Below are 21,658 nucleotides of genomic sequence, written 5' to 3'. Positions count from 1 at the left end.
TTCTGCATACAAGGTTAATGGACAAGTGATATATTAAAGGAACCAGTGGGCTATATAATGGGAAAGAACTATTATATGGGAAGGCAAATACTTTGGGTCGCCTGGATTATGATGCCATGTAGTGTCGTTAGTAGTTACCAACATTCTGAAGGAACACCCTGCCTCCATATTCATGGTAAAGATTGGGGCAACAGGTTCTTCTAAAACACTGACAAACATCTACCAGATTATATGGTGTCATAACTCATAAGACCATAATACAAATTTCACTTCTGCGAAGAAAAATTTCATAAGGTGGATCTGAATGTAGGGCAGACAAGTAAACTAAAAAAATAAACACGTTGCCATGCTTTGAGGAAAATTTTATAAATATAAAATTACCATGCTTTAAAAATCAATTTGGGGTACATGGTAGCATAGTCGGTTGAGGCACTAGGCTACAAGCTGGAAGGTCACGGGTTCAAGTCCCGATGATGTCACTGTTTTTTTTTTCAATTGACCTACTCCTTCCAGCCCCACTATGGCCCTGGGGTCGAGTCAACCTCTAACAGAAATGAGTACTAGGAATGTTCTTGGAATGAATTTGGGGGTAAAGGGCGGCCAGCACATAGGGCTGACAACCTTACTGCCATCTATGAGGCAATGGTCTAGAAAATGTGGGAACCTCAACGTCTCACAACCCTATGGGCCTCTATGGCCTGTTACAGGGATACCTTTACTTTACTTAAAAATCAATTCATTCTTATTGGTGATTACCTGTGGATGTACAGTTCACGATTGTTTGGTAAATCATAGTTTATAACCAAGGAAACCTGCTGCACATCAATTCCACGAGCCCAAACATCAGTAGTTATGAGAACACGGCTGAAAAGTAGAAAAAACATTTACATCTTTCCAAAATAATGCTTATGGCAGTAATGGAAAGATTTACAAATGGTAAGACATGATGGGTTTGGGAATAAATGCTGACCTACTTTAACCCTTTCACTGCTATGTTAAGTAACTCTCAGTACCCTCTGTCCTGAATCATTTTTGAATAAATCTTTTATAAATAATTTAAGTGCAAAGTATGAAAATTTGTGATAAAATTTAACTCATCTTACCTCAGACAGGGGACAGGCAGCAGAAGTTGCAGAAATGTTGAATTATTGAGTATTTTTCACAGTGGAGAAGTCCATTTAAATCAGGGTTGTCCAAGATGGCCAAAAAGTACATAATTCACTATCCTAGTCTTATCACTATGTCATATGTTGACCAAAGTCCATAACTTTATTTAAAAATATTATAGAAACCACTGCACACTATACAAAGCCATTTTTACTAGCCCTGTGAAATACCTGTGCCACATGACCACAGAGCACGTGCCTCACTGTGCAGATGCACCCTTTTACATTTATTAAGCTAGAGGGCAGAAAAATGCAGCCATTGAAATGAATGATGCTTCATTGCGATCCCAACAGATGACTCTATGCACCTGCCAAGTTTGAATGCAATTGGTGCAAAGAAACCTGAGATTTGAAACTAAAGTCGCAATACAGGTTTTGTCGACTGCAGCAAGGATGCCATGTTTTTCAGAGATCAACATATTTCAACCTCAGCAGTGTAAGGGTTAATGTAGTTAATACTATTCGTTATTTGCCTGCAAACTATTCAGTTATTCAGTATTGATGGGGGTAGATTACCCCATGCACTGCGACCAGTTTGATCCATAGTGCGTCCCTCTTTGAATTTCTACTGTCTCCATACCCTACCGGTACTGGTGCTTGCTACTGTTCCTTTTCTGCCAGCGAGGTTTCGGCCTTCTACTGGCAGTTGTATCTGATAGTTAGTCCCTTTCTGTCAGTGAGGTCGTCCTTCCTCTGGCAGTGGTACCTAAGCTCCCCCATCTACCGGAGGCATTGGAAACTACTTGGGTTGGAAATTTGCCTAATTTATCTCAGAGGTCTCCCAGAGACATGAGGTTCTTTTAAGTGCCATAAATCTATGACACAGGACCCATGGTTTAAGGGTCCCACACACAGACGCGATACGATTTGGGACGATATAGCACTCGGGATGAAAGCGGCTCTTTACCGAGTGGGCCGAACACAGACGCGACACTCGGAACTCGGGAATCTTTGACACCCGATAACCAGTTTGCCATGACTCACACTCAATCACTATCTATAAGTACGTGAAACGAGATGGGTAGCGAAATGGAGCAAATAATAGAGTTTGTCAAAGAAAATGCTTTATTGTACGATACTCATCATCTGATGTACAAGGATTCACGTGCTAAGGATAGAAAGTGGAAGGAATTGGCTGTTCCAATGAACAGAGGCAGCAAGTAGAAAAATCTGTATATATTTATATAGGGTTAAGTATACAGTAACTGTGGGCATTCTTAGTGTAGGCTATGCACCAGTTCCGTTCACTAACACGAATTCCAGGGGCAGTCATATAGTTGAAGTACACACCAAACCGCTCTCTAATAGCATAGCTAACGTTTGCCGCCCTTGGGAGATGTAAAGGCTGGATAGGGAACATTTCTCCTTCCAATGGCTCCACTCGTAGCAGTTCTTCCCTGTACTTTTCATCACAGTTTTTGAGACGTAGAAAATTATGAAGCAAACATGCTGTTGATACAATGTGCTTTATATTTCCTTCTTTCACTTCTATGGGTCTCAAAAAAATCCTCCACTTAATGGCAAGAATAGGCCTCCGGCAATTGGTATATTGTTTAGTGATACCTTCTTGCCCGATGGCTCTCAGGATTTCATCAAACCTGTCAATTTTCATCCTGAAATATATGTAGAACCGTTTTTCGTCCTTCAGGAGTTGAGGTATCAATGTATAAAACTCCCCCAGTTCCTCTCTTGACAAGTTTATATCATGAACCCAAGCGATTCGTCTCTTTCGCCTAAAATACGAACACACTTATACGTACTTAATTAGAGACTCGTTATGGAATTGTAAATATTTGTACATATATATGACATACTGAATATTTGGAGGAAAAGAACTACGCAGATTTAGTGTTCAGTAAAATACTTGCCGGGGTTCACCTTCGTCATCAAGAGCGACAGCTAAAAGCAAAACTTCTTCCTCCAAAGACTGATCCATGACTATTTACCGCTGCGATACCGCGCGGTCTACCGAGTGCGCTCGGTAGACCGAAATACCGAGGCGATATACCGACTGCGATAATATCGCGTTCCTCGGAGTACCGCGCCAGTGTGCGGACCTCCATTTATCGCAAAGTAATTAGATATTTTCCCGTACCGTACTGAGCTGAGTATCGCGTCTGTGTGTGGAAGCCTTTAAAGTCCCTCCCGGAGGACTTGTTCCCTGAATTTTTCCGCCCTTAAAAATTCCACAACCTCCACCGGGTTTGAACCCGCGTACCTTGAGTCATGAGATGGGAACGTTACCCCTAGACTATGGAGGCCGCTTGCCTGTAAACTAAAGATACACTGTGACAAATTTGTTGTGATCTAATTTCAGAATTTGATACAGACAACTTAGTGAATGTACTGCAGACATGTGTACATCCAGTAAGACATTTACCATTATTCCAAACTCCACCTAAATATACTGTGTTCCAACATAATTCAAAAAATTAATGTCATAATAACCTCTGCCCTGAGCGAAATTCTTTCATTATGGCATCTCGTTCCTTCTGTGGCATATCTCCATGCATTGAGCTAACTGTGAAATTGGCTTCTCTCATCTTTTCTGTCAACCAGTCAACCTAAAGGAAAATCAGACAGGTATACATATAAATACATTATGATAACTGCAACAATATTTTAAATAACAGGTAAAGAAATTACATGCTACAAAAGAATTTCAAAACATACCTTCCTCTTTGTGTTGCAAAATATAACAGCCTGTGTAATGGTCAATGTGTCATAAAGATCACACAGTGTGTCAAACTTCCACTCCTCACGTTCCACTGCCACAAAGAACTGCTTTATTCCTTCCAGTGTCAATTCATCACTAGTTAACAGAAACAATTACAGTCTTATAAAAATTAATTTTAAACTTTCAAACATAGCCTGGATGAACTGGAAACCAGGCCCTATATAAGACAATAATACAATACATCCCTGTTTCCAAGATACCAAACTTAACAATATCAAACAGAGAATTTAGGTTTAGGCAGAAATGAGCATTAAATATACCATTTAAAGGTACAGTGCTTAGACAGAAGGTTGAAGAAATAGCATTAAAGCTAAATAGTAAGTTCATGCCTTTCAATGAATGGAATGATCGATCCAGAAGACATGGAGGGCACAGATCAATGATAGCATTGTAATTACTAGTAGTTCCATATGTGGTGTGTATAGGTATTCAATAAATCCATTCAGCAATCCAAACCCCATCTAACAGTCACCCTCACACATGACAACATTATTCTTTGTGCAGTTCAGGAAACATTATACTGAAGACAAGAATACAGAAATTTATAATGAGGAAGAGGCAGCAGTGAATTGAAAAATAATTCCTTTGTGTAATGATGTATTACAGACTTACAGACACAGAGAGAGAGAGAGAGAGAGAGAGAGTGAGTGAGTGAGTGAGTGTGAGTGTACATGTGTGTGTGTAACCTATTCCTTAGTGGCATTCCTGACATGCCAGAATCAATAGTCAGAAACCTCTAGGACCTGGCAATCTTCTGGAATATAACACCATATAGTTCACTGAAAGAACATATGACTGAGCACGAAACAAGCATGAAAGCAGGTGGCAAGCAGAGGCCCTTTTAACTGATAAACTACAGTAATCAGACTTTTAGGAACTGTCATCAGATTAAGAAGGATTGTTGAAGCAAAACATTTTTTAAGTTTATCATTATTTTGTGGTTCTCTAGATTACAAGGTGTTGAATGGCAGGATGATTGGTGAATGATGAACCAGAAAGGAGTTGGCAGGGAGAGGTCATGGTCTGAGGTACTATCCTGGCCTTTGCATGGAGGGAATGAGAAATAAAAACATGCCAGGATAGCTGATGTTCTGGAAGATTTAAACCACACACCTCCTGAATATAAATCTAGCATTTTATGGCTACACCAAGCTGAAAATGGATTGTAACAGTGCATATACGAGTATATAGAGAACTGTGGCAGCCTACTCAGTTGGGCCCAACTGATAGAGATAGTCCCTATCTTCAGACATGAGCATCAACACAAGATAGGATATATAAACCAAGCATAACATAAACCATGGCAAGAGTTAAGACAAACGTTAATAACGTTGGAAATCTCCAAACATGAGGCCTAGCACCTATGTCTATGCCCTATTTAATGGCTACTGTTGTTAAAACCAGAGTACTATCAGAACAGAAGTCATCAATAATTAGATTCCCTGTATAGTACCAACACAAAAACACAACTTTCACTCACAGTCTACACTGGATGGAGTTTTAGTCTTCCGACTTCTATGGCAATAATGGGAGTCCAGATGGGAGAGATGTCCAAGCTGGGTTGACTGATCAGATGAACTACCAAAGACACGTGGGTGGACTGCTTTATTTCCTTTTATTCCCTGTCCTGTTCCATCTGCAAGCCCTTCACTTCTTTCCAACATATCTTGTGACCTTCATATGCATCATCATCATCATCAGTAATCTGTCAAGACGACAGGTCCACAGTCTCTTTCAAAACAATTCCTCCACTTAATGCGATCTAGAGCTTTCTCCTTCAAATGACAGTACCCTCTTCTGTCCCCAAGGTCATCCAGCATCTTCTTACGTCTTCTTCCTCGTCTTCTTGTCACTTCTATCCGCCCATCTATCTTTCCTTCGATAGCTTCTTTTAGAAGGCAGTTTCTGCGTAAAACATGACCAATCCAATTAGCCTTCCGTTTTCTTATTTCATGTAGGATATTCCTCTGCTCACTGACTCTAATTAACACTTCTTCATTTCTCACATAATCGGTCCAACTGATCTTCTCCATTCTTCTCCAACACCACATTTCGAAACTTTCCAGATGTTTCTGATCTACTGCCCTAAGTGTCCATGTTTCAGCCCCATACAGAGCTATGCTCCAAATGTAGCATTTCACTACTTCATATGCATGTTGGGATAATTTTGATTTTTTGAGAAAGCCTCGGGTCAAGTCATATTTGTGCTCCTTAATGTGTGAATATGCCATTAGAAAGGTCCAGGAAAACAAGAGGGACTGAAATTAAACCTGACACATCAGCTGTTGGTCTATGCTGATGTGAATCTACTGGGTGATAATATAGATACCATATAGAAAAACGCGAACTTTAACTGACGCAAGTAAGGAGGTTGGTCTAGAAGTAAACACAGAGAAAACTAAGTATATGTTGCTCTCTCATCACCAAAATTCTGGGCAAAATCATGATATAACGAAAGAAAATAGATGTTTTGAAAATTTGGCACCGTTCAGATATTTGGGAACAATGATAACAAATCAAAACCTGATTGAGGAGGAAATTGAACTCGGGTAATGCTTGCTACCATTTGGTCCAGAACCTTTTGTCTTCTCGTCTGCTGTCCAAAAACATAAATACTAGAATATACAAAACTATAATTTTGCCTGTGGTTCTGTATGGGTGTGAAACTTGGTCTCTGACATTAAGGGAGGAACATAGACTGAGGGTGTTTGACAACAGGGTGTTGTGGAGAATATTTGGACCTAAGAGGGATGAAGTGGCAGGAGGTTGGAGAAAACTGCATAATGAGGAGCTTCACAACTTGTACTCTTCTCCAAGTATAATTAGAGCGATCAAGTCAAGGAGGATGTGCATGTAGCACGAATTGGGGAGAAAAAAATGCATATAGGATATAGGCAGGAAAGCCAGAAGGAAAGAGACCACTGGGAAGACCAAGGCGTAGGTGGGTGGACAATATTAAAATGGATCTTGGAGAGGTAGGGGGGGATGGTATGGATTGGATGGATCTGGCTAAGGATAGGGACCAGTGGAGGGCTCTTGTGAACATGGTAATGAACCTTCGGGTTCCATAAAATGCTGGGAAATTCTTAAGTCGCTGCAGATTTGGCTTCTCCTCAAGAAGGGCTCAGCTCCATAAGTAAATAAGTAATGTGTACTTCTAAAGGTCCATTTGTTTTGCCAATGTAACATATGCCACAATCAAATGGGATATTGTACCCACTGCTTTGTCTGCTGGGCATCTCCAACTGGGCCAGTTTTCATGAATGTCCCATGGAATGTATGTTTAGTTTTGAAAATGGTTTTGACTTTGAAAAGGTTTCCAATGCATCTAAATTTCTTGAAGATGCCCTTAACATATGGGATAATGAGCATGCCCTGGTATGCTGTATCTGAAGGACGATTCATTTTTGATGGCATCATTAAGGAGTCAACAATTTCTTGCAGGTATTCATTAGTATCAGCTCATGTCTCATGTTCTTGATTTCCTTGCTGAAAACCTTCTGATCCTGACATATGATCTTGGCTCTAATTATGAAACTATGAATGACTCCCCTTTTTGCATGATGTGGGTGGTTAGACTTGAAGTGCAGATAACAAACCACAGGAGCAGGTTTCTGGTACACTTTTGTGGCCAATTTAAGACCTTTCTTCATGGTCAAGATGTCCAAGAATGGAAGAGTATCATTAACTTTCAAGTCCATTGTGAATTTGATGGTTGGTCTACGGCTGCTGAAGTGGTGAAGAAATTCCTCCAATCTTGCTGGTCCACATAACCAAACTACGAAAGTGCCATCAATGTAGCTGAGCCATTTAGCGGGTTTGAGGTCTACTGTATCCAATGCAATAAAAAAAAAAGTAAGTAAAGCTATCCCTGTAACAGGCCATGAAGGCCCATAGGGTTGTGAGACGTTGAGGGTCACACATTGTCTAGAAAATCGGGTCAAAGATAGCGGTAAGGTTGTCAGCCTTATGCACCAGCCGCGCTTTACTCCCCAGGATTTATTTATTTACTTCCTGGTACTCGTTTCTGTTAGAGGCTGAGTGAATCCCAGGGCCATAGTGCGGCCAGAAGGATTAGGTCAACTGAAAAAAATCCAATGACCTCATTGGTATTTGAACCCGTGACCTTCCGACTTGTAGCAAAGTGCCTTAACCTTTAATGGACGGGCCATTTAAATTCCGGTAGTGGTAGCAGGACGGAGTTAATTTAAATGCTCGCCATTGTAGAGTAATAAAAATTGTAATCATGTTACTCAAAATGTTGTGATATCTACAATTTTTGTGATAAACAAACGAAATAAACGCTGCTTTTATCTAGAAAGAATATAGAATCAGATACTGTAATTTACAGATTTTAGAATCTGTAAAAATTGTTACACTGATTCCAAAAATTTTGTTTCCCAATTTTGAGTGTCTGTCCACAAATATGCAGAAAGTTTCTGCAGTATAAATGCATGCTGCAAGACATCCTCTCTTCCTGTCTTATTTTTCTAAAGGGGAGGAAGTTAATGTTTGTATGGCACATTCTCCAGTCACGTCGTAACCTTTCTACTATTGCACGAGTGGGCGCAAGTCTTATCGTACTTTGTACTTCAGAAACACTGCATGTTTATATCTCGGGCTAGCCACACAGAGGTACTCTTCTTGGAATAGCCCTGCAATGCCTTTCAGTTTCGTCTGTACCACATTCTGAATCAGTGAGATTTATGAGCGGCCTTCAGTCTTGGCTTCTTCCATGCAAAATGGAGCCATGTTGGATAGTTCAAATTGCGATGTTTTATAAGCGTTATGATTCTGTTTACATCTCAGACTAAACACACAGAGCTACTGTTCTTGGAATGCCTTTCAGTCTCGTCTGTAACGCATTCTGAATCAGTGTAATTTATGAGCGGCCTCTTCCATGCCAAATGGGGCCATGGTGGATAGTTGAAAGTGCGATATTTTATAAGCAATACGATTAGAATTGTCCTTCAGGAACCCTGACTGTGCATATCTCGAACTAACCACACAGAGATATTGTTCTCGGCATAGCCCTGCACTACCAGAACGTTCTAGCCTACCGCATTGTGTTGTGAATAAAACATCGCAATTTAAACTAGCCAGCATGGCCTCATTTCACTTGGAAGAAGACAAAATTGAGAAGCAGCTGATTATTGACACCGATTCAGACTGCAGTACAGAAGATTCTGAGTGGCGAGGAAACAACGGGCTCAGAACCCGAAGTCGACAAAGACCCATCATCTTCATCGGCAACCTGGGGACCACGACACCAGCATGGCAGGAGGCGTGTGAATAATTATTCCGGTGGAGATGTGGGGTTAAATATCAATGAAGCTCCACACGTAAATAAGGATTCCACCCCTTTCTGCGTTTTCATGCTGTACTTCGCAGGGATTATCCATCTGCTGGTGGAAGAGATGAATAGGTACTACCACCAGTACCCAGACAAACTTCAAGACGGACCTTCTCCGCAGCCTGACGTGACCGATTCCGAGATGCTTCTGTTTCTAGGAATCATTCAAATGGGACATGACATTAGAGACAGACTAAAGGACTACTGGTCGACTGCAGAATAATTTGCCACGCCTTTCTACTCTTACACAATGAAACGCGACAGTTTTCTACACATTCTTCATTTTCCTCATTTTGCAGACAACAATACAGAAACTGACAGGAATGCCGACAGTTATGACAGACTATGGAAAATTCGGACCATCTTCGACACTCTCAATGAGGCATATGAAAAATATTATAACCCTCCCGAACATTTGGCCATAGACAAGATAATTGTTAAATTCAAAGGGAGGGTGGTTTTTAGGCAGTACATTCCTAAGAAACACAAACGTTTCCGAATCAAAATCTTCAAAATTGTTGACGACGCTGGGTATACTTATGACATGAAGGTTTATCTAGGAAAAGACAGGACACATGCCGACCAAGACGTGACAGCGACACATGCTACAGTTAGGGACCTATGCAGACGTATTGAGGGTGTAGGTCACAAACTGTACATGGATAATTTCTTTTCCTCACCAGACTTGTTTGAGGAACTGATGACAAAGGACATAACGTGCTGTGGGACAGTTAGACCTAATCGGAAGGGCTTGCCTGACGATTTTCGACGAAGACAATTTCGACTGAAGAAAGGTGACATTCGTGTTAGGGTGAGACGGAACTCGACAGCACTAGTTTGGAAGGACAAACGTGATGTTTACATACTGACAAACATGCACTGTCCTCCAGCAGAAGGCAGTTTCTGTGATGAGCATGGAAATGCCATCAAGCCAGCAATTGTTGCTGACTACAACAAGCACATGGGTTATGTCAACAAAGCAGACAGAATGGCAAACAGTTATAGCATCAGTCGTTGGACCTGGAAATGGACAAATAAACTATTTTTCCATTTCCTGGATATGACGATTCTGAACAGTTTCATCCTGTTGTCATCCTGTGGCGCGAAATTGTCATACAGAGAATTTTGTTTCGCCCTTGTGCGCAACATGCTGGAACATGCTGCAAGGGGTCCACCTCGCCCTCAACGGTCCAGGGGTCGACCTCCTGCTGTGTCATTGGTGATATCTCGATTAGAGGAGGCCTCTCGACATCACTGGCCGACTTCCTCTACTTTGAGATTGAGATGTCGCGTGTGCTCTTCGCGTAGGAAACGAAGTTACATCTGGACAAAATGCGTGAAGTGCGATGTTGGACTATGCATTTCCGGATGTTTCCAACAGTTCCACACGAAGGCAACATTCAATTAGATGACGCAGGAGGGGAGACAGACTACTTATAAAGCTGGTGTCCAAAAATAATGTAAGTAGAACAAGAATTTCTATCATAAAATTAGATTTTAAAACACTGTGCGCATGCGTGGACTGTGCATACCCATACGGTATCTTTTGGCCACTCGGCTTTACTTTAAAGGTCCCCATACGGGGTTTTCGGCTCATAAAGGTCAACCACTACGCTACCGCGTAGTGAGCTTCTCACTGCCATACCCTCCTTTTGCCAACAGAATTTATCATCAAACAGTTCTTAAACAGATGTCCAGTAATTCCATTATTTCTTCAAGTTGCTAAGGTGTGCATTCTGGGAAAGAAGGATCCATACCAAGTCTATTTCTTATGACCGGTAAGAGTTCTTCCACTGATGCGTTGGTGAATAGACTGAAGACATTAAAACTTCATTTTGAAGGTGCTGATCTCCTGCATTAATTTTATGAAGTGTTGTGTGTTCTTCAAAAACGAGTCTGTATTGCCAACTGGAGGCCTGAGGATGTTATGGAGAAGCTCTTCTAGGTCATAACAGGGACAGCCAATAGAGCTATCCACTGGCCCAAGGGGAGTGTCAGGTTTGTGTATCTTTGGAAATCCATGAAGGTGAGGTGGTTTGCTGTAGTAAGGATCGGGCTTATGCTTCAAGGAAGCTGGAAGGACAGTTTTATGCTCAAATTTGAGATGTTGGATCCTTATGTAGATTTTCATAAACCCCTGATTCTTGTAGACTCTATTATCTCCTCCTTGTATGTGGACTCATCCAACACTACTGTCAAGTTTTCTTTGTCAATTTGTAGAAAGCTGTGTTTTCATGTTGGTACTATACAGGGAATATGTCTCCTTAGTGATGACTTCTATTCTGATAGTACTCTTGAGTTTAACACTAGCCTGAAATAGTGCATGGATATAGGTGTATGTGGAGTTATTTAATGTTTGTCTTAACTCTTGCAGGTGGTTTATGTTGTGCTTGGTTTATATATATCCTGTGTTAGTGCTGATGTCGTCCAGAGATAAGGACCAGCTCTATCGACTGGGCCCAACTGAGTGGGCTTTTACATGAAGATGCAGACAGAATACAGTCTCCAAAATGTTGTTCTACATAAACAAATAAAAGGACAATGGGTAATGTCCAAAAACACAATAATTGTATTAATATACCATGGTCAATGAACTTTTAGATTTTATGTATACAGGGATGTTTACATTTTGCACTGAGGCCTTGCATATACAGGACAACTGTGCATTTTCATGAAACCTCTATTAGACATTAAAACAGAGAGTGAAATAAGGACCAATCCTGCAAAGACACATGCCTGAGAAGCCTACACATGAAAGTACCACCTTATCATATACATGTACATACATGTACATCCACAAAGTTAAGGAGTAGTTATCATGATTTCATACAACACATCAGTAAAGTGAACTTCAACTTTAATGAGGAATTCCTTGTGAAAAATTAATTTAAATAAATTTTTGGGGCTTATATTTTACACAACTCTTCCTGTGTAATAACCCCAAGTTGTTCAATGTTTCCAGAGGTGTTACATACTTCTAAAAATTAACTTCATGCCTACATTTCAAACGTATCTTACCGTTTCACCAAGATTCTAATGGGGTCTGTCATAAATTTGCTTGTCATTTCCAGTATCTCATGTGGAAGAGTGGCAGAAATTAGAACAACCTAAAGAAAGAAAGAAAGTAGAACATATACATATGCAATGAAATGTACTAACAGAATGAGATTCTGATCCAAATTAAGCAACCCAAAATAGATACTGATTTACAAGAATAAAATCACAGGCTAGAAGAAAAATATTTTATATGTATTATTTATATTTTTCTCATGGTATATAATTTGAGGTAAATGCTAAAAAATGATGACACTAACTTGAATATATGTGATACAGGTATATATATATATATATATATATATATATATACGTGTTATGCTGCCCGCTTTAGGAGCCCTACTTTTATTCATTTTGGTGTCCCTTAAAAGACACGTTTTCCTTGCAATAAAAAATCTAATTTGCAGTAACTGCAATACTTTGGTCCATTAGAGATTCACTTCCTATGGCATTTTAAACATTTGTATCTAGTTACATGCATATGTATATACATATGTATATAGGAATTGATTAACTGTCAACACAACAAACATACTCGCTTAATGTTTTACAATTCGACTTTTTATTCCTGTTACATGTTTTGGTTTTATAAGACCATCATCAGGCAGTTATATATAGGAATACTTATAGTTATTGAACTACTGCAATGGATCCATACCAGTGCAATGTGTCATATTATATACTAATATAAAATTTGCCTCAAATTGGTGTTACAATTAAAGTAGAAGGTACAAAATAAGATAAAAGATAAAAATATAAATACTGTATATCAAGATTTATAAAGTGTTGAGTATATTATGGAAATATTAAAAATATTACAAATATTTTAAAAATGTTAAAAAAATATTTATTTATTATGGGAGGTTAAGAAATATGTGTGCCAACTTAATACTAAGATTCCAAAGCTACAGTGTAGAAACTGGGCATGTTATGTTGTTTGTAGGTCTTGTTGTAGAAGCTTTCTACATAATAAGCCTAGTCGTGGAGCCCAGAGACAAGTTTCTATGATGTACGGGTTGTTAATGAGTGGTATATTAGGTGTGCAATTTCACGATATGTATTGTTATATGATCATATGGTGTATGCGTTTTTGTCTACATCGAATCCATTGCACAATGTAGAACACACCGAACACATATATGGCCAGACAAAGTCCAGAACCTTTTGTCTTCACGTTTGCTGTCTAAAAACATAAAATATTAGAATATAAAAACCTATAATTTTGCCTGTGGTTCTGTGTGAGTGTGAAACTTGGTCTCTGACTTTAAGGAAGGGACACAGACTGTGCTGTTGGAGAACATGGTGTTGAGGAGAATATTTGGACCAAAGAGAGATGAAGTGACAGGAAGTTTCAGAAAAATGCATAATGAGGAGTTTCATAGCTTGCAATCTCCTCCAAGTATAATTAGAATGATCAAGTCAAGGAGTATGAGATTGGCAGGACATGGAGCATGAATGGGGACAAAGAGGAAAGCTGGAAGGAAGGAGATCACTAGGAAGACCAAGATGTAGGTGGATGGACAATGTCAAAATTGATCTTAGAGAGATAGGATGGGATGGTATGGATTGGATTTATCTGGCTCAGGATAGGGCCCAGTGGTGGGCTTTTGTGAACACGGTAATGAACCTTCGGGTTCCATAAAATGCTGGGAAGTTCTTGAGTAGCTGCACAATTGGCAGCTCATCATGATGGGCTCAGCTCCATGAGTGACGATGATGAATGATGCTGTACAAAATGCAGTTACTTAGGAAATCATGTATCATGGAAGAAGGTAAGTAGTCACCTTTCATTGTAAATTTCGATTCTAGCATTTGCCTAAATGGACGACTGAAAAGAATAAAAAACCTGCAGGCAGCTGATGATCGAAATAAGATTCAAACTAGATACCTCCTGAATACAAATAATATATTACTTCTGATTACAATTATTGTGATTGATCAGAATGACGATTCAGTACGACCATAAATTCCTATACAGATCTTAAAGTAAATATTTATCCTGTATGCAATATATATACATATCCTTTAATCACCTGTGTTGCTGGAGGAAGGTAACGGTACACATCATAGATCTGTTCCTTGAAACCTTTGTTCAACATTTCATCAGCTTCATCCAGCACAAGCATTTTGATAGACCTAGTCCTCAAGACTCTGCGTCTAATCATGTCTGAAACAAACACAATATACTTGTTACTGCAGCTCCATTCATACGTACAAAAAATACATGACATGCAATTAACCCTTTGACGTGGTCATTTAAATTCCGCGGCCGCGGCTCCTGCGGTAATATATTCAGCCGGCCATTTAAATTTTGCTCGAAAATTATTTATTCATCATTGTNGTTTCGGAGACTGGATCTGTCTCCGTCTTCAGGTGGGTAGGGAAGGATAAACCTACTCAGTTGAGCTCAGAAAGAGCTAGTCTCAATCACTGGGTCTGAAATNACGACGACTTAGCGCTCTTAAACGCGTGTGTCATTAAATACAGTCCTCCTGACAACAGGCCAGTGAAAAATCTAACAATCTACAGCAAAACCATCAATTATTATGGGCGTTATAACATACGTGTGCAGCTGGACGAAACATACACGTCGAACCCCCCCAGACGATTTAAATCCCTGACGAAACATACACGACGAACCACGGCAACGGGTTAATTAGACTTGAAAGGATTCTGACGATGGTGTATACTGTATTTCTTTTGGCTTATTTTGGACTTCACCTATCGTCTGGTATGTAAAAGACAAAAGACCACGACGTTTCAGAGACTGGATCTGTCTCCGTCTTCAGGTGGGTAGGGAAGGATAAACCTACTCAGTTGGGCCCATTAGAAAGAGCTAGTCTCAATCACTGGGTCTGAAATGTCGTGGTCTTTTGTCTTTTACATACCAGATGATGGATGAAGTCCAAAATAAGCCAAAAGAAATGCAATTAATTCATTGGTGTTCTACAAAAGGACATATTTCAAGAAATATTAAGGAAGACTGAGAGTTCAGTTACAAACACTTAAAGGAAAGGAATCAATGAATTCTTGCAAGGTCAACTTATGTTCATAGCATGACCAGCTATACATACATAGCTTATTAAATTAAAGTTGATTAGTTCCACTGGCACACTTTCAATTACGTTAGGATGTATCTCTGTGGAGGGAAAATACTTGAAATGTTGCAAGTCCAATGAGAAGCAAAGAATACACATGAAAAGAAGCTCTGTAGGAGATCATGAGAAGACAATAATAAAATGCATGTTATAATAACAGTTACTGATAATCATGTAAACTTGATCTGAACTGGATTAAAGCAGCTCAGAATAGGGTCCTACATCAAGTTTTAGCAATGATGAACCTTCTTGTTCCTCTTACAGAGGGTTATACCTCAAAAAAGTGAACAAGTACTGAATGTACTGATATATTGGGTTTTTGGACTTTACTACACCATCGTCAGAATCCTATAGTAACTACAAGTACTGAATGTGCCATCAAGCATTCAAAACTGTCAAAGTACCACCTGAACTGCATTATATCTATGAGAAATTTGTATATGACTTTTCTTTTTACTGATATCACATGAGTGCAGTTAACAAATAAAACATTAACAACAAAATCTTCAAATACTATTTAATATTCTTTTTTCATAGCATTTCCTGTGACCTACTTTTAATAAGTTCAAAATGCCAGAGTTCCAACTGTAAGAATTGGTGAAGTTAATGTGCTGTGGATAAATGTAGCACATGTATATTATTTCACTCTATGTATGGGATAGTGTAACTAATGAACTTCTAAAACAAGGTGTACCAAAAACTCTTCCAGGTGTTCCTGAGACTACATGTTGTCCATAATCGAGTTTCCTGATATCTTCTCCAAGGTTTGTGCCACCAATGCAAGCATGGCACTGAACATTCATGAAGTCTCCTAAGGCAAGGATTACCTGAAATATAAAACTGCATTTGTACAAATCCAATGCCTACGGTAAATTAATAAATTCTAGTAAGACAGTACAGAGGTCTCGGCATGCAGCAAGATGTACACAAGACACAATCTGACTTACCAGGAATGCTTTCAACTTACATAAAGTCTAACCTGCTAATCAGTTCAGTTTTTTGTGATCATGACAAAATACATTTTTGGACTTCAAAAGGCTTCAATGTTTTGAGCCCCCTGAATATGACAAAGTGGTTTTGGAATGCCATATAGTCTATATGCATCTTGCTACTGCCAGAATAGCTGGATGGATTTTATTTATACTTGGTATTCCAGAGTTTATCTGTCCTAAGTCAACTCCCTTTGAATATTAACATTACTTACTTACTTACTTACTAATCGAGATGAACCCTTCTTGAGGAGACACCAATTCTGCAGGTACTCAAGAATATCCCAGCATTTTATGGAACATGAAGGTTCATTACCATGTTCACAAGAGCCCTCCACTGGTCCCTATTCTGAGCCAGATCAATCTAATCCATACCAGAATATTAAAATTAACATTATAGTTCCAAAATATGTGGCCATCAAATGGGTCCCAAAAATAAACTGACCATTTGTTAAAAAAAATTTCTAACAATTTTCATTAAATTTTTGTGATTTGTGGAGATTTTTTTCCCTAAATATAACTGCACAGCTGGTATGATCATGAAAATAATCTTGCTGAAACCAGATTTACTGGTGAAACAAATTTTGTTGCTGTTCAATATTCAACACCAAATACGTTCACTGTGAAGCAATAAATCTCAGTTCCAAGGTAACACAGTCAAGTATAATCACATGTGCAATGATGTTGTCCCAGTTCTTATGAATACTAGACCTTATTGTCTAATTTATTTGACCCAGCTTCTCATCGGCCGATGTTACATAAGGACTATGTCCACAAGGGTTCAGTTGAATAAAAAGGGGCTTGGCGCAAAGACTGGCAGTAAACGGCCAGTTGTGAAGTATGAGTATGAGGGGTGAGCCATAAAACTGGCCCTAGCACTGCAACCTTCAATGGTCTATTGTGCTTCCCATTTGGATTAACCCTTTATTAATCCTACACTTCAAATGAAATGTAGGACTTTGTTCACGGGGGCGTCACAAAAGTCACTTGGTTCCATGAAGACTTGACCCAGGTGGTGATATCTTAAATAAGCTATATCACATTAGACGTGTGTGGCTGATTCATCTTCTCGTAGGCACCTTTCACAGGTTGGGTTGTATATCAGCCCATTTGGAAAGGTGCCCTTTTAGGTGGCAGTGTCCAGTAAGTAATCCTACCACCCATCTTAGTTATGCTCTGTTTAATTTCAACAGGTCCTTCGTTCTTCTGGCAGAGGGCCCTGATATAAATCCTTTTGCCTGTTTGAGTCCAGTTATGGAATCCCAGTGATTTTTGTGATTTCTGTCAGTCCAGTCCCTGATTGCCTTTTTGGCAACTCCAATTGAGATGCGTCAAGCTGATTCAGGTCCTATGAACGGCTGTTCAGATCGCATTCTTGCCAGCAGATCTGTGGTTTCATTCCCTGCAATACTCCCCTACTGAGATGCTGCAAGCTGGTTCAGGTCCTATGAACAGCTGTTCAGATCCCGTTCTTGCCAGCAGATCTGTGGTTTCATTCCCTGCAATACTCTCCTACTGAGATGCTGCAAGCTGGTTCAGGTCCTATGAACGGATGTTCAGATCCTGTTCTTGCCAGCTGATCTGCAGTTTCATTCCCAGCAATACTCTCCTACTGAGGCCGCAAGCTGGTTCAGGTCCTGTTCTTGCCAGCTGATCTGCGGTTTCATTCCCAGCAATACTCTCCTACTGAGATCCCGCAAGCTGCTTCAGGTCCTATGAACAGCTGTTCAGATCCTGTTGTCAGTTGATCTGTGGTTTCATTCCCAGCAATACCCTCATGGCCTGGCACCCACATCAGCTGAACTCTGTTATGTCTGGCCAGTTGTATGAGGAATTGGTGGCAATCCCAAACCAATTTTGAAGTGATTTGGTGTGTACCAAGTGGTTTAATTGCGGCTTGACTGTCTGATAGGATATAGATGTTCCTATTTCTATAGTTCCTATCTAAATTCTTAACTGCACATGCCTTAATGGCATACACCTCTGCCTGGAATACTGTTGTGTACTGACTGAGGCTGAAGGTATGCTTCAGCCTCTTTCCATCACAATACATCCCAGCTCCAGTGCCTTTATTTTTCTTGGAACCATCTGTATACCTGATTAGTCACCCCTTTCTATCAGGTAGAAACCCCTCATTCCATTCATTTCTGTCAGGAAATCTGATCGTGAAGGCTCTATCATAAACATGTTTCAGTAGCATTTTATCAGATCCCATCTGTAGGATGGGTTCTTTTTTCATGTCCCGAGTCATGTATGCATGTCCAAAACCTTCGGATTTAAGTCTCCATTGATCACTGCAACGTAATCTGTAATTTCCTAACTTGGCCTTTGCTTCTATCTGCAAATGCAGAGGAGGGAGTCCTAGTAGGGTCTCCATTGCAGCTGTTGGAGCTGTTCTCATTGCTCCCGTAATTCCTAAGCAGGCCGTTCTTTGCAGTTTTCTTAGTTCTGCCTGACTTGTTTTAAGTTTAACTCTAGGCCACCATATAGTGGCGGCATAGGTGATTATGGGTCTTACTACAGCAGTGTATATCCAATAAATGACCTTTGGTGTCAGTCCCCAAGTCTTCCCAAATGTCCCTCTGCATGTCCAGAAGGTTTTATAGGACTTATTAATATTAATAGCTTTATCCAGCTTTTGTTTCCATGTCAGTCCCTTGTCTAATGTTAATCCAAAGTACTTGACTTCACTGGATAGCCGTGTCACTTTACTGAAGAGTATTGGTTCTTTGAGCCCCTACATATCCCTCTTCCTAGTAAAGGGTACAATCACAGTCTTGTTTGAATTGATAGACAAGTTTGTTCTTTCGCACCACTGTTGAACTGTATACAGGGCTATCTATAAGACCTCTGATACAGTGTGTGGGAATTTCCCATTAATTAGGATTACTATACAACAGCATATACTGTGAAGTGGCCTGTACTGTTGAGCTCCCAAAGAAGATCGTCCACGACCAGGCTCCACAGGAGAGGCGAAAGAACAACCCCCTGCGGACAACCTCTTGCCGCAGACGCTCTCAGGGTCTCTCCAGACAATGTAGCACTTATATTCCTGCTTTCCAGCATGGCACAGATCCATCTGCATATTGTGGGCTCCTTCCTATTGAAAACTACAAAGGCTAGTGCCGGTGCCAGTTGTATCAAAGGAGGTTCTGTCAAAGGCTCCCTCTACGTCAAGGAATGCTCCAAGAGCAATATCCTTGTGTTCAATAGCACTCTCTATGCATGTTACTACATTATGCAGTGCAGTTTCAGTAGATTTACCTATTTGGTAAGCACGTTGGTTTTGGTGCGGAGGATGAATTTTCAATGCACCGTCCCTAATATGTCTATCTACCACTTTCTCCATCATGTTCAAAAGGAAAGATGATAGGCTGATAGGACGTTAAGCTTTAGCCTCGGTATAATCAAGTTTCCCAGGCTTCGGAATAAATGTCACTTTAACTTGACTCCAAGCCGCAGTGATAAACCCATATGCCCTGCAGGCTGTAAATATGCGGCATAGGTGTGGGACTAAATGTTCTGCCCCTTGCTGCAGAAGTGCCGGTACAATACCATTTGTTCCCGCAGACTTAATGGTTTGAAGGTACCTAACACCCATCTGATTTTTGATTGATTGATTACCCGACCAGCCAGGTTCCAGTCTCCCCTGTTCGTTATGTACCCACATACGTCCAGGTTCTGCTGGCCCTGCTCATCACCTAAATCATCAATCAACTTTGAATCTTGGAAGTGAACTCTGAACAGTTCCTTCAGTGTTTCTTCTCCAGTTTGGGTATACTTGCCATCAGGCAGCTTGATAGAACTGACCTTATTGGTCGCCTGTTTTGCCATGACCCTCATGAGTATGGCACTGCCCGGTACATCGTTGATCTGGCAGTATCTCCTCCATGAGGATTGTTTGCCTTTCCTTATTTCTTTATTGTAACAGGTGAGGGTTTCCGTATAGGTGTCCCACTGCCCTGTCCTTCATGCTATATTAAATAGCTTTCTTGTTTTAACTCTTAGCCTACTCAGCTTTCTATTCCACCAAGGTGCACTCCTTGGTAAGCGAGTGGTCATGGTTGGACAATTATGATAACAGGACAAGATGATGGCCTGTTGCAACTGGTCAACAGATCGATCTTTGTCCCTTATCATGCGTATACTTCGCAAAATAATCTCCAGGTTCACCTTTAGCTCATCCTTGTATGAGTCGCAATTGGTTCTCCTGGGATTCCTGAAGGTAACTTGTTGCGTTATTATGTTACGTATTTGAAAGCATATGTATCTGTGGTCCAATCAAGATGGCTCACCACACACATACCAATTACTTACCAGGTTTCCTATGTTATTTGTCCCTAGTGTCAAATCAATAACCTCATTCCTATTGCAAACTACAAAGGTAGGTTCCTTACCATGGTTTAGAATATTCAGGTTTGAACTCACAAGAAATTCCACAAGGCTCTCTCCCTTTGGGTTAGTGCCAGTGCCAGTTGTAAAGTAACTTTGACTTAATTTATCCAAACCTGGCTTTACTAAAAACATATAAATAGCAGTGCTGTGGAGTATTTTCATAAAGGCGAAGTAGTGTATACTGAAAGTAACAGGTTGGAAATTCTGGCAGAGAATGTTGCTTTGCAGGAAACATTTCTACACAGAACACAACAATTAGTCTTTAAAAAGTTCTAAAAAAAGAGAAACTCACTGACAGTTACATTATGGAACTCTTAATTAAATGGCAGTCATATTATTGACACAACACTTCTATGTTATTTTTGACTTGCCTTTTGGATTTGTGTAGCGAGTTCACGAGTAGGTGACAAACACAACACCTGACTTTCACGAACTGTTGTATCCAAAGACTGCAGAATAGCTATAGAAAATGTTGCTGTTTTACCAGTACCAGATTGGGCTTGTGCAATCACATCTCTTCCTTTCACAATGGGTTTTATTGACCTCTGCTGTATTGCAGACGGCTTTTCGAATCCTGTAACAAAATACATTGCTGGTCTAAAATATGCATGTTGCACGCTTACTTGCTGACCTAACCTTGTACATGGACTCCTAAACAAACCAGAACAAATGGATACAAGTTACTCCGCTATGAACTACTTGCCATAAGCATATATCCCCCGCAAAAGTTCCTCTCGTAAGCCCATGCTGTCGAAAGTCGGTAGGACTTCCACATCTTCGCTGGTCTCAAATTCGACGTTTGATAAATCCTCCGTTTGCACAACGCGTCTAACACGAACATCCTCCATCTTGCCAAATTGATTTTT

General features: G+C 40.1%; 1 protein-coding gene across 1 annotated transcript in view; it reads right to left on the bottom strand.

Moving 5' to 3' along the window:
• Positions 1-21,652, bottom strand: part of LOC111866422 (eukaryotic initiation factor 4A-III) — a 28,781-nt gene extending 7,129 nt beyond the window's left edge. Inside the window, exons 1-8 of the mRNA XM_023855359.1 lie at positions 21,496-21,652; positions 21,164-21,366; positions 16,103-16,235; positions 14,344-14,477; positions 12,275-12,363; positions 3,840-3,978; positions 3,615-3,730; positions 757-864 (exon numbers count right to left, since the gene is read on the bottom strand). Of these exons, the coding sequence (XP_023711127.1) occupies positions 757-864; positions 3,615-3,730; positions 3,840-3,978; positions 12,275-12,363; positions 14,344-14,477; positions 16,103-16,235; positions 21,164-21,366; positions 21,496-21,640 (1,067 nt within the window). The 5' untranslated portion in view covers positions 21,641-21,652. The remainder of the gene's footprint in view (positions 1-756; positions 865-3,614; positions 3,731-3,839; positions 3,979-12,274; positions 12,364-14,343; positions 14,478-16,102; positions 16,236-21,163; positions 21,367-21,495) is intronic.
• Between the last annotated feature and the right edge of the window lie 6 nt (positions 21,653-21,658).

Source organism: Cryptotermes secundus, unplaced genomic scaffold (assembly GCF_002891405.2).
Source record: "Cryptotermes secundus unplaced genomic scaffold, Csec_1.0 scaffold193, whole genome shotgun sequence".
Taxonomy (NCBI): Eukaryota; Metazoa; Arthropoda; class Insecta; order Blattodea; family Kalotermitidae; genus Cryptotermes; species Cryptotermes secundus.
The sequence above is the reverse complement of the archived record's forward strand: the minus strand, read 5'-3'. Positions and strand labels throughout refer to the sequence as shown.